Source organism: Podarcis erhardii, assembly GCF_964252035.2.
Source record: "Podarcis erhardii genome assembly, chromosome: 3".
In the NCBI taxonomy this organism is placed as follows: Eukaryota; Metazoa; Chordata; class Lepidosauria; order Squamata; family Lacertidae; genus Podarcis; species Podarcis erhardii.
In genome coordinates, this window is record NC_138507.1 from 41,570,119 (window position 1) to 41,584,114 (window position 13,996).

Consider the following 13,996-nt stretch of genomic DNA (forward strand, 5'->3'; position numbering starts at 1 on the left):
TTTTGTAATGTAGATAAGGCAGCAAGTTAATAAAGCAGGTCAGTTTGTTACATCAGAAGTTTAGGAATCTGCATGAGGGTGGTTTTCCTAATGCATCATGTTCTGCTAAGTGGAACGGATTCAGAAACTTTCAAATCGATCAGTTCTGTAAACTGCTGTCTGAGAGAAATTGGGTTTAGGATGTCTTGCAATGCTTTCTGTCAGGTTCTTCAAAACAATGCAAAGTACCAAGTGGTACCAAAAAAGCTGACCATAGGCAAGCGCCTTGCCCAATGCCTTCACCCTGCCTTGCCAGGCGGGGTGCACCGGAAGGCCCTTGAGACGTATGAGATCATCTTCAAAATCATTGGGCCCAAGCGTCTGGCCAAAGATCTCTTCCTATACAGGTAAAAAGAATGACCTTTATATTGTATTCTGAGCATTAGCTTGCTGTAATCAAGAATTGTTTTTATTTGAATAAGTCAACAGTATAAATCCTGTAGTACATTTCACTTGGGTCAGAATGTAGATAAATTTAACAGTGTGAGCTGCTGCTAATGTTACAGTAGAAAGTTAAAGGCAAATTAACTTGCAGCGTATTCCTAATTCCCTGATTAGGGACAGGACATAGCCAGCTGTGGGCTCCTCTGCTGTGATAACTTGGAGTTGGTGCAGCAAATATGAAGGGAAAAACCAACCACCACCTTCCATCCTGGCTAGTATAAGTGGCAGGGCTTTGGATGTATCAGAGGCTCCACCTCTCCGCTATCCAGGTTCATTTAGGATTGTTTTGCCCATTCAGGAGATATGAAACAAAAACAGAGAAAGCTACATTATCTTTGGTAGTATAAATGATAAGAAGCAAAGCTATTTGTTGAGGTGTGTGACATAGTTGTAGACAAATGGCTATCAATATACCAGTATTATCCAAATTGGAATCATTTTAGAGGAGTAGAATAATAAATGCTTTGCTGAACACACAGAAACACATACACACATAGGTGATAATGAAATGAAAATAATGAGAGAACCGGAAGTCTTTGAAACCTCTTATCTATTGATTATGAGGATCTGGTTACCAAATAAGATGAGCATGAAAGGAGATACATATCTACTCTGAGCATATGTTTCTCTAACATTTCTTGTTTGTATTGCACTTTTGCTTTGTCGGTGCCCTCTTAGAGGGCAGAAGCACTGAATCCCAGTATAACCAGAATGTGGATGGCAAGGATTGAATTCAGGAGTAAAGATGCTCAATTTGAATGGAGTGGCAATAGCATGCTTATTCATAAAGGCATGAATGGTTTTCAGCTTTTTAGCTATGTTTTTAAATGGCAGCTTTGCATTTTCATGTTTCACTGGATAATCTCCACAAATGTGACACATATTCCATTACTCAATGTATAGTGTCTCATTCAAAACAAGCCTCTCTGTTGGGTAGGATCTCTTGGGAAATGGTGATGTTCTTCAGAAAACTTACTAGTACTGTGAGATGGATCCGGAGAATGTATAGATTAAGCAGCCTTTCTCTTTGTTAATTGGTTATCCTCATATGCTGAAAATTATCCATAGAAACCACTCCAGCTTCTCAGTACCCTTTTGTATCTCTCTGGTTTTTTCCAAAACAGTTCTGGGCTTTTCCCTCTTCTTGCCAATGCTGCTATGTCTGTCAAACCAGCATTACTCAGTCTGTATGAAGTTTATTACCTTCCTTTGGGCAAAACGTTGAAACCGGGCTTGCAAGGATTGTTAACTGGGATACTTCCTGGCTTGGAGGAAGGTTCAGAGTATTATGAGAGGTAAGGCAACGGGCCAATGTAATACCACTGTTATAAAATCTTCTGCACTGTGAAAATTTCTAAGATGCTAATCTTAACTGGTTGTCCCTTGATGCAAACACTATAGGTAGGGCAGAGAAGAGGTGGAGGTGGCGACACACAGTAGTATATAGTCCAAGAAACTAGGCATTCTCAAAGCACAGACTCTCCAGACTCTGCCACAGAATTGCTGTATCGGACGCCAAGAATAAGTTAGCACTGGGGATGTTTTGTCATCCCCTGAGGTGGAGAATGAAATCAAGGAAGCATCCAAAAGAGGAAGTTCTATAGTAATTGGTGACTTCAGTTACCCTCACGTCCATGTTCCAGTCACAATAAAGAGGTAAAATTTCTAGATACGCTAAAGAACTGCCTTAGAACAGTCTGTTATAGAACAGGTGAAAGGAATGGCAACCCAGTTGTTCCTGGGACCCAGTTTGAAATGTAACCATTGTTGAACTGCTAGGTAAAGTGACCATAGTGTTATAACCTTCAACATATATGTAAGTGGACAGTTGCCAAGAGAATCAAACACATCTGAAGTCACATTTGACTTCAAAAGAGAGAGCCTTTATAAAATGAGGATATTGGTAAAAAGGAAGTTGAAAGGGTAAGTCAAGAGAGTCAAAACTTTCCAGTACAAAACTGAAACAAACCAGTATAAGCACAGCAGTGAAAACAATTTAAAACCACCAAGAAATAAATTTAAATATAATGTAGCAAGTATAACTTTGGCCCAAGTTGGTTTTTTCTTTTCTTTTAATGGCCTTCTGTTTTAATTGAGGTAAGTCAGGTATATCAACCCAGATTTCTGAGCCTTCCAGATTTATTTATTTACTGTTTTACTTCCACACACTCTTGTTGCTCATGCCACAGAACCAACACTCTGCTGGAGAAGGTAGCTGCCGCAGTGGACCAATCAGCTTTCTACAGTGCACTCTGGGGTAGTCTTCTCACTAGTCCTGCTGTTCGGTTGCCTGGAATTACCTATGTCCTCTCCCATCTAAACAGGAAGCTTTCAATGGAAGACCAGCTTTATATAATAGGCAGTGACATTGAACTGATGGTAAGAGTCGGTAAAGTTTCATTTATGGAATAGCCCAGCCCCAGTTGATTATCTTCATCACCTTTTGAAATAGCTATTGCATAAGGAAATGCATCCTGTTTACTTTCTAGCAGCAGATGAACTTGCAAAAAATCTGCATGTTAGAAGTATTTTAAAAATGCTGATATAAATGATGAGAATACTTTCAAAGTATGGCATGTCTTTGCCCATCAGACCAAACCAACGAGCCTGCTTTAAAGTTAAGCACATTTTAAAGGCACAGAGAGGGGATTAAGCATTTCTCATTGAAATTGGTAGGACTTAAAAGAGCTTAACGTTGGCTGGAGACCTTTGCTTGAAAAGCCAAGTAATCCTTGATACTTTTTAAGTCACTTAGCGCTTATGAGATCAACATTTTTAAAATCTTGTTTCTGAAGGTCTGTGTTTTGTTTCCTAAAATAGCATTCAATATTTTTTTCACAGCGTAGCTATGGCCAAGTATATCTAAAATGTGTTTAAATTTGGAGTACAGGGTTTGTGTGGAGAAATAGTTACATTTTCTGGTATTTACTCTGTGAGATGCCATGGTATTATAGGACTGAGTATCTGATATTATCTATTATTTTCCAAGTGTTTTCGTAATTTTATTCCTACAAGCCCTACATTACTTACGTTCTTTCCATGTTGCTTGATATTGACTCAGATCAGGTCAGATTCCTCAGAGATAAGTTCACAATCTCTGAGCATTGTGTCTCCTTTGCTTGCTTGGTGTGCCTCTTCCTTCCCTCCAAGACTACTGGGCATTCAGACATAGGATGAACATGTGTAAAAGCCAATGTCCAGATTCTGTGGAGGGAAGGAGGGCACAGTCATGCTTATGCTGCTGTGCTTAGGGAGAGAATCACCCTAACTGGACCTCTAGTTAAAGAAGTCTGTGATGTTCGTGTGCATGTGTATATAGAAAAAAGTCAGCATTGCTGATTATGGCTATACTATTGGTAATTTTATTTCAGGTGGAAGCAGTAAGCACCTCAGTGCAGGATTCCAGTGTACTAGTACAGAGAAGCACACTGGACCTGATACTTTTCTGTTTTCCATTCCACATGAGTCAGGTAAAACACTGCTGAATGAGTATTCCTCAAATCACTCTGTTACATATGCGTATTACCCATGGGTGCAGTCTTCAACCAACGTTTCTTAAAAGACTTCCCAAGATTTGAATAATAACATGTTCTGGTGTAAGAGATTAACTCTCCAGCCAAAAGATCTCTTAAATACTTACTCCAGAGGGTTCCCTTCATGCATACAATGCCAGTTTTTCTTTCTGGTGGCAATCCCTAATGCTCAAGGAGTCCTGAAAGTACCCCTGGATTTTGGTAGTAGTTTTTCATAGGATGCCGCTGGATAGGAGAGGCTAAAAAGACTGAGTGTGTGTTGTGGTGCTGGTAGTGCTTTTTTTGCTGCCACCTTTGCTAATGATTTTGGCCCTTGTGGTATTTAATAATGTTTCCTGGTATTAAAATAGCAACACAGGAAAAGTTTTGTTCTTTGATCAAGTTTTTTTCATCGCCTTTGAAAGCACAAGAAATGTTGTATTTGTAAATTCATGTCTTAGTTCAAACAACTGCATTGTTTAAGACCATTTTTACTGTGTGTAACGTAATGTGTGGTAGTTGCACACACAGATGGAAATGTATATCAGAGCTCTGAATTTGAGAAGAGATGACCAGAGCAGACCATTTGAGTTCATGCATTATATCAGCAACTCTCAGTAATACGTTATTGAAATAGCAATATACAACTTTTGCAAATGAGTAGCGTTACTTGGCATTGACTGAAACCTGGTAATTAGCTGGTTTGCATTCTGTGTCAGCAAAGTTGTGAAGGTAAGCAAGTGAATATAAGCTATTTATTTGTCTTAAAAATAGATTGGCCAGCCCTGACTACCTCTGATATCTTTGATCATTCTCTTGCTTATATTAGATCAATATAGTGATCAGCATTTAACTCTGCATTAAAGTTGTTTGTTCAGGGGAAAACATGATTTCTTTCTTCCTAGTGATTATTTTATTATCTTTGCAATGTAAATGTTAGGGTTTGCTTTTGGTGTACTTCATCAGATTAAATCGCCTGAAACTAGGTATAGGCTGCAGGGAGAGATGTGGTTGTTGTCTGCTGGTGCTGATAAAGGCACGAGCCACTTAGAAGGGGCTGATTAAAAACAGGCAGCCTAGATTTTTTTTGTCAGATTCCAGATCTCAGCCTGCATGAATCCACAGGTACTGGGGTGTGAATAAAAATATTTTTTCCTCCTATAAAACAAAACTCTTGAATGTAACTCCTGCTGCAGTTTGTTGTTTAAATGTAACATTCCCAATTTTAGGCGACACGCCCAGACATGATCAGAATTCTGTCAGCATCTCTTCATGTAGTCCTGCGCAGAGACATGTCACTCAATAGAAGGCTTTATGCCTGGCTTCTAGGTAGGTGCGGGATTTATATTTTTATAAAATCAGTTGGTACCTCATTGTAACTGTAACATTGTAAACCCCTCCTTCATTTTAGTATGTGCGGTTTTATTTTGGACTAAAGTTTCTTGCGAAACATTTTGAATGTTTCTGTAGCTATTGCTGTTGTGTTATGGCTGACTAAAGATACAGTAAATTTATAATTTATTTGTAGTTTATAATCTGCCTTTCAATTCACAAGAAGTTTTGAAGCAGCGAACTTTTTTTTTTAAAGTCCACACCTAAAAATGCCATTTAAAACATCAATAGTAACAGTAACTGAACCAGCAGCTTATCTCCACCAGCACAGCTAGCTAAATGCATACATACATACATACATACATACATACATGCTGTATAAATTTCTGCCATAAAGGTAAAGGGACCCCTGCCCGTTAGGTCCAGTCGTGGCCGACTCTGGGCTTGCTGCGTTCATCTCACTTTATTGACCGAGGGAGCCGACGTACAGCTTCCGCTGACTAAGCCGCTTCTGGTGAACCAGAGCAGCGCACGGAAAACCCGTTTACCTTCCTGCCGGAGCAGTACCTATTTATCTACTTGCACTTTGACGTGCTTTCGAACTGCTAGGTTGGCAGGAGCAGGGACTGAGCAACGGGAGCTCACCCCATCGCAGGGATTTGAACCGCCAACTTCCGATTGGCAAGCCCTAGGCTCTGTGGTTTAACCCACAGTGCCACCTGCGTCGCCATATTAGAGAATAAAACTTGGTACTGGGGAACTGCTGCTCCAGCTCTTGGAATTTGCCTTGTGTGGTTCTGCAGGTTTCTGCATTGTCTTGGCATCATTTTCATCATTTGCATCAGAGATGGCTGACATGCTACCCTTCACATGTTCCTGGACCAGTTGTTCCACCTGCCCTAGCTGGCATGCTCATTGGTCAGGGGTGATGGGAGTTGTAGTTCAACAACCTCTGGAGGGTATCCCATTGACAACCCCTCATTTAGATGTAACTGCTTGGAGAGGCTGTTCAAAAATTGTGAGAATGAGGAGGCTTCATTAGTGTGCTTGGCTCTGTTCCTGCTTGTCAGACTTAATGCAGACAAGATGGTGATGTTAATGGAGTCGTGGTTTTCCTGTTCCAGTTGGGGTCCTGCTTCCCCGAAAGGAGAATTTGTGTGTAGAGTTTGGACATGCTACTGGACTCAACATTGCTCCTGGATTTTCCAGAGCCTCTTTTATGGCCCGGTTGACAACTGTATCTAGCAAAGGGTAGCCTGACTGCTATGATAACCAGCCTTTGTAACCTCCAGGCTAGACTGTTATAATGTGTTTTATCTGAGACAACAATCGAAGAGCGTTGAGCCATGCATTGGGATATAAGTAATAAATTTGCCACCTATACTATCCAGGGCAAATTGGGATAGCCTATATAAATCAGCTATAAAATGCACATTATTTCATGTTTTCATAGGTGATGTTTTCTTAGCTTTATAATAATAAAACTCAGATTCAAATATGCATACAGAAGCCAGATTGTCATTTTATTAACAACAAGATTTTCCACTTCTTTGATGCAGACTGGTCACAGACTGATGTGATGTAATGCTTAACAGTGCAGTCTTATGCTTGTTTACTCAGAAGTTAGTATGTTTAGAATTGCAGCCTGAGAGACTGAACTGTGAATCAGGATCTCCCTAGTGGAAATCTCAGCCCAGCTCTGAGCTTGCCCAGTAGTCTTTAGGCATGCCGCCATTCTTGGTCTCAGCAATGCAGAGTGACCTACCTTAGAGGATGATTGTAATTATTAGAATGAAATGATGTATGTGAACCAATGTAAACATTCAAAAGTGCCATGACTATAGTAGAATTCTTGTAAAGTCTAAATTTATATTTCCTCCCATCACTGGAAAATTAAGTGTGGCATTCATCATCCAGAATGCCAAGAATTCCTGTAGAAGTGAAAGTAGCTTGATGTTTTGCTCTTTGTGTCACCAGTTGCCTTTTATTAAATTAAATTTAAAATGGTCTTTCCTCTTGCCAACAATATTTGGACGGCAAAATGGTAAGTTATCAGAACTAAGCCATTGTTCTCACTGTTCGTTCTTCTTTACTAACTTATTTAAACACTGTGTTAATTTGCCATATGCTTTTTCCTTTTCCTTTTGCTTGAAGGTTTTGATAACAACGGTGCCATTATAGGACCTAGAAGCACAAGGCATAGCAATCCTGAAGAACATGCTACATACTACTTCAATACTTTCTCTAAGGAAATGCTAGTTCAGGTAGTCATGCTTTCGATATCTTGTTTGTGTGTCCCTTGTAGGTTCTCAAAAATGGCTGGTGGGCTCTGTTTAGCTTGGTAGATCACAAGCTGTCCAGTCTTTCTATAGGGGTTCCTCTTGCTATTGGCAAACATGCCACCTGATTAGCTGGCTCCAAGCCCAGCCTGTTTTGTGGGGCACCTTTTGACCCATATTGAAAGGATTTATTCTGTTGTGCAAAATGTGAGACTGGGAGTAGACTACACATTTGCAAATACTAGGGGAGCATTTTGTTCAAAGCTAGTACCATTTTTGGGAAGCAAACAGTTTGGTTGACTGTGCAAGGAACCAGAAAGTTATCTTCAACTCTTCTTCTAAAAGCAGTAGCATTATAACTTTTAAATGCAAGCAATTATCATTCAAAGCAGTGTTATTACAGGAAGAAGTCCTTTTAAGTACACTCAGTGTATTTCGCCCCCACCCCTGGTCTTCTGGTATTTCCTTATAGCAATTTTGGCTCCGACCTGCATTGGTAATTCATATTTGTTTCAAAAATTAACTTGATTTTGTGAAGGGTGAGGAGAATGGTTAGATAGAGGATGCTCAAATGATGGCATGGGGAACCCAGATGTGGCAGACAGGCAGACAAATGTACATTCACACTTCCAGTAATTTCTGATCCATAGTTGTGGCCTTACCTTGTCTTAATCTTAATGGCACACGCCAGGAATACACTTGAGAGAAGACTGTGGACTGGATCCAGAATGTCCCTTTCACAAACTGAAAGCCTCTTCAGGGAATGAAAGGGAGTTAGGTCCAGGGGCTGCTCCCACTGAAGAGTGGGGAGGAGGGCAATGTTCTGTAGAAATAGGTTAGCGTTTCAGGTAGTAGCACCATGAATGGTTTCTTACTCGTGCTTTGGTCACTGTAGTCTAAACTCTTATCTCACTTCTTGATTCTAATGTGTTGTTTCTTACAGGCAATGGTGGGAATTTTGCAGATCAACGTGTGTGGAGAGGAGAGCACATTGACGCAGGATCTGAAGCCTTTTCGGATTCTTATCAGTTTACTGGACAAACCTGAGCTAGGTAGCTATATGAATGTCCTTGCATGCCAATGGAGGGGGGGGTGTCTGTTGTTAAATAAGTAACAGTTCATATAGTAGTAACAGCGGGCAAAAGAACAAACAAACATCCCAGACATTCTAAAGTACTTCATATGATGAAATGAGGCATGCACCATAAGTAAAAGAGTAACATTGAACTTCTCTCATATGCCTATCTGAACAACTATAATAAAACTTAGTAACAGTTAAAACAGCAGTCTGTGATCCATGCAGCTGTACCTCCTTTACTCTGTTCTAAAAATCACCCACTATCTCATTATCACAGAGTTTTGGTAATGCAGTGTTGCATTACCACAGGAGAAAGAGAGGGTGCTGTTTTGATGGGATAGAAATGCTCCTCAGAAGTGGTTAGAATTGCGCTTGAACAGAATTGCAGAGTATAACACAAGAGTTACTGTAGTGTAGCTGCTACATATGTCAGCAGGCATGTTTGAGGTCAGATTGCAAGCCCAGAATTTCTCAATTCTGACAATGTAAAGAAAACAGGCACTGGGAATGAATTGAGCAACAGTTTTTGAAATAAATGCGCTTCGCCATTTTCACTTGCAGTTGAAAGGTCAGACACAGTCTTAAAACAAGCTTGCTACGATGCCTTTCAGGTTAAGATCATAGCCTAAATCTTTAATGACAGCAAGCACATATTAAGTTTTAATGAAATCAACACAGCCATAGAAAACACGTTACTACATTATACTGGCAGTGCCAGGAGATCACATTCCTTCTTTAGTTAGTGGTAGCAGCGTCATCCTTTCCAACAGTTTTCAGTGTGCTTTTAACATATTTCAGCCAAATAGAAAGCATGAATAAAGTTGTGTGTCTTTTGTTGTGCATTATGGAATTGTACAATTGGTATAACTGCAGATAAAATGAATTCAGATACTAGCCAGTGGAATTCTTAATATAATTGATGTTTTTTTCCTCTTGTTCCTTTTAGGACCTGTAATATTAGAGGATGTACTGATTGAAGTATTTAGGACATTATATACTCAATGCAAAGCAGAGCTGGATCTGCAGGTGGACTCCTCCTTCCGCAAGGACCATGCTCAGCTAAGCAGGTGGCTATGTCGAGAGGAAAAAAGAGAAATCCCTTCCTACAGCCCAGTTTCTTGAACAGCAGCCTTTCATGCAAAATTATTTTGCAAATGTGGGAAGTTGCAATATTAACTTGATATGTCATGCAGGTCAGGGATTGGATCAGATACTGAAAGTCTAGGGCTTGCCGATCAGAAGGTCGGCGGTTCTAATCCCTGCGACGGGGTGAGCTCCCGTTGCTCGGTCCCTGCTCCTGCCAACCTATCAGTTCGAAAGCACGTCCAAGTGCAAGTAGATAAATAGGTACCGCTCTGGTGGGAAGGTAAATGGTGTTTCCATGCGCTGCTCTGGTTCGCCAGAAGCGGCTTAGTCATGCTGGCCACATGAGCCGGAAGCTGTCTGTGGACAAACACTGTCTCCCTCAGCCTATAGAGCGAGATGAGCGCGCAACCCCAGAGTCCTCCGCAACTGGACCTAACGGTCAGGGGTACCTTTGCCTTTACCTTTAAAATACCCAACCCGAGCCGGTATTTTTAGGGAGAGCATTCACAAAGTGTGCGTGCTAAAAGTAGCATATTTATTTGTTGTTACACTTATATCCCACCTTCCCTGCAAGGAGCTCATGGCAGGATACATGCTGCTTCCTCTCTCCAATTTATTTGTGCACCTGTCCTGTGAGATATTTAGGTTGAGAGACGGTGACACACCCAAGGTTACTTCCCCATAAACTTTACAGCTGAGTGGAGATTTGAACTCTAGCCTCCCAGGTCCTAGTCCAACATGCTAGTCACAGGACAACACTGGGATATAATTAGTTTCTTATTTTTAATTAAATTTACATACTGCTCTGCATCTCGGGGCGGTTCACAACATAAAAATACAATATAAAAAACACGAAGTACATGGTAAAAATAAGAACAAAACCAAACATAATTTCCCCCTTCCGTTTTATATATATATTTCCCATTAGTGATTAATCAGTGAGCACCTCCTATCCATGAAATTCTCAGAATACATGCTAAGCCAGTGGAAACGGATTGTGATGATGATTTAATATTGAAAAGGGAGCCCAAGTAAAGTGTTAAAGCAGAGGAGGTTGGGGAAGAAGACCTTTTTCTCTTTCTACTGTAGATGTGAATGCCTAGCCTGATACTGGTCACATTTCAGTAGTTATGTCGGCTCAAAAAGACTATCCTGTAGTTAGCCATAGAAAGACTTGTGCTCAAAGGCTTCTGCACTGCAGATTTAGGTTCTCCTTGCTTGGTAGCCAGTAACACAGACTTTGCAATGGATGGGCTTCTCTCTTATCTCTGGAGCTCATTCAGAGCAGCTCCAGCTTGTCTACTGTTTTGAACGATTCCGGATTCAGAGGTTTTGCCTCTCTATGGCAATGATAGCAAAAAAATAAAAGAGGCAGTAGGATTGGGGGATAAAGGTGGGAAAACGTAGTAACAAAGGGAGAGGCTGCTGTGAGGGAAATCAGGAAGTAGGCTTGGAGCAAGATTGCAAATGGAGAAGTACTTTTGTTCTGAATACTGTTGTTACATTTTTATTTCAGCAAACTGAGGGAAAATAAGAAAACAGCAGAGCTGATTAAAACTGCCAATCTTCTGTTCAATTCTTTTGAGCCTTACTATATGTGGGATTACATTGCCCGTTGGTTTGAAGAATGTTGTAGGTAAGTTATATTTCGCTGAAGATGTTTTGTATACTGTTGTGTCCTGGTAGAGGAGCACAATTGAGTTGATACACTTATGTTTTTTTAAAAAACTGTATACTGTGATTCTAAGTTGTCAAAGTGTGCTGTATAGATCTTTCAGAAAGAGGAATCTCTCTATACATAGATTGTTACTTTACTCTTGGTGTCAGTTTCCATGTGCATGTGTGTCGTGTTATGATTCAGTGCCAGGTGACTTGCAGCTGAATGTGTGAACTGATTCTGTTGCAAATCATTACTTTGAGGATATGTGCGGTGCTACATATCTGTCTCTGGTAATTAATCTATCTGATGGATGTAGAACCTGTGGCCCTCCAGATTTCGCTAGACAACAACTCCCATCATCCCTGACCATTGGCCAGGATGGCTGAAGTTAATGGGAGTTGCAGTTCAGTGACTTCGGCAGGGCCGAATATCCTGCTAATATTACTAGTTACACAGCCACACTGCTACCAATGAATAAATTATGCTTTGAATTCATAGGAGGACACTGCATGCCCGACTACAGACTGTGCCTGGAGGTGGTAGTGAACCTGCTGAACTCCCCCTTACCAATTTCTGCCTACTAGTTGATTTTTTGTTGGATATAGTATCTTTGGTAAGATTTCTACTGCTCACAACTTGGTTCTCTTCCCACTACTCTGTGGTTTTCTAAGCTAGGTAACCCTCCAGGTGGCATGAAAGAGGTCTTTAATCCAGCAAAGTGGGCAGGCATTGCTTCAAAAGTAATATGATAGGGCCTGGGTGGGGAACCTGGGGGGCCAAATGCAGCCCTCTGGTCCTTTCTGTCTGGCTCTTGCAACTCTCCCCAGGCCATGCCCCTCCTTGCTTGTGTTTGCATGGTTGAAGTGTCTTCAACTCCGATGACTCTTGCTTGTCTAGATGGATGATAGACAGGGATGTCTTGGTGTGTATAGAAACTAGCTAACCTTGCAGAGCAAAAACTCTTCTACATTGCTCTTCCCACTTTTCCGTCTGGCCTCGCCCCCCTCACAGTCACGTGGCCCCTGGAAGACTCCCCTGAGGAGAAGACATTCCCCTTGCAGTAGGGTCTTAATTTTAAGAATGAGATTTTATCACACAGAGATCATTCTTCTGTTTATTATTTGATTGGGGCCTCAGCCTCACTTCTTTCTCTTGCATCCCTCCTCCTTTGTCTATTACTATGCTAATTGACAGCAGGATATGTGGTGCTGTGATTTCATTAAACTTGTTAGATAGCAGTTGTTTTTTATGCATGCCGCAATCATATTTCTCTATCAACATTGTATATCTTAATAAAGGCTCTTAGAAATGTTTTGGTTTTTTTGCCTCCTGTTATCTCTCCTTTGTCTTCAAACTCTTTGCTTTCTCATTTCAAAGCCTACTAGAAGTATGAGAGTGCTTTGTCAGGTATGACATTCAGACTGTTTTCCTCTTTTGATTAAAAGTGATCCGTTTACATGTTTCTGACAGTATATATTTTGGTAATATTAAATGTGAAAGAATCGTGAATATTTGATTGCCCTCTGTGGATTTGTTATCAGTTTGTAGTTTTAGAGTGTTTTCAAACAACCTTTTCTTACACAATAAATGCAACATTTGTTTCTCACTTTCATCAGACACACCGAGTTGCACTTCTTTTGGGAGTTTTATCACGTTTTCCAAGCCCGTAAATCACTTCAAGTTAATGCAGTTCCCCGGATATTGCTTTCTTTGCTGTTATAACAACTGTGTCAAATGTAGATTAAACAGCAGGGAGAATAACCATCCTTCCTGAAATATTTTGAAGACTGTGCTGCTTACTCTTCCGTGCTTGAACATGCATGCAACCTGTTCATTTATAAATACACATAAGTAGGCATGCTTAGGGGTGTCAACTTGAATAAAAGGGGGGGCAGATATGCCCCGCCCCACATAATTGATCACATGACATGGTGCATGCACGCCATTTGAATGGCAATGCCCATCAACTTGGGTGGGGCTCAGCCCCTTCAAATATTTTAGGGGGGGCAAAGCCTCCCTGGCCCCTAAGAGTTGGCTTCTATGCACATGATAGATAGATACACAGATATACACAGGTCTGTATTTAGCAAATAGCAGCACAGGTTCTCTAAACATCCCCATAAAATCTTCCCACAGCATGACTATCCCCTGCATATTGTGACTGAATTTGTTAAGTGATCAAGATTTAATATTATAAATTCATACGTGTAACATGAGTGATACCCAGTGTTGTGCCTAGCTAGTTTCCCCTTCCTCTCTTCCCTTTTGCAGCACTCCATGCTCCCCCTGCCATCTGATCCAAGATGTCTCCCACCCCTCAAAAGCAGACTGGGAGGCTGTAGGGAGTAGGAGAGAAAGGAGAAGCCCCCATTGCACTACTGGCAGTCCTCCCTGCTAGTGGACAAACAGAATTAGCTATCACCCCGTGCTTAAAAGTTGTTGCTTTTTAACCAAGTCTTCATTTCCTTTCTTTTTTTCAAATTTCATAAAAATAGAACTATTGAAACTTGTAGCTAAAGTCCGTAGAAAGGATAAATTACAGAAGCCACTGATACCAGTTCTAACT

General features: G+C 40.8%; 1 protein-coding gene across 5 annotated transcripts in view; it reads left to right on the plus strand.

The window, feature by feature from the left end:
* The window catches only part of DOP1A (DOP1 leucine zipper like protein A), a 54,225-nt gene that overhangs the window by 10,825 nt on the left and 29,404 nt on the right, over nucleotides 1–13,996 (plus strand). For 3 of the 5 annotated variants that reach the window (XM_081856651.1, XM_081856649.1, XM_081856650.1), the window contains exons 3-13: nucleotides 205–386; nucleotides 1,608–1,778; nucleotides 2,673–2,862; nucleotides 3,855–3,953; nucleotides 5,225–5,324; nucleotides 7,482–7,591; nucleotides 8,550–8,658; nucleotides 9,631–9,751; nucleotides 11,287–11,406; nucleotides 11,929–12,043; nucleotides 12,808–12,837. In XM_081856651.1, the coding sequence (XP_081712777.1) occupies nucleotides 205–386; nucleotides 1,608–1,778; nucleotides 2,673–2,862; nucleotides 3,855–3,953; nucleotides 5,225–5,324; nucleotides 7,482–7,591; nucleotides 8,550–8,658; nucleotides 9,631–9,751; nucleotides 11,287–11,406; nucleotides 11,929–12,043; nucleotides 12,808–12,837 (1,347 nt within the window). Of the gene's footprint in view, nucleotides 1–204; nucleotides 387–1,607; nucleotides 1,779–2,672; nucleotides 2,863–3,854; nucleotides 3,954–5,224; nucleotides 5,325–7,481; nucleotides 7,592–8,549; nucleotides 8,659–9,630; nucleotides 9,752–11,286; nucleotides 11,407–11,928; nucleotides 12,044–12,807; nucleotides 12,838–13,996 lie in introns of those variants that run through there. The other 2 variants (XM_081856652.1, XM_081856653.1) reach the window with 2 other exon arrangements.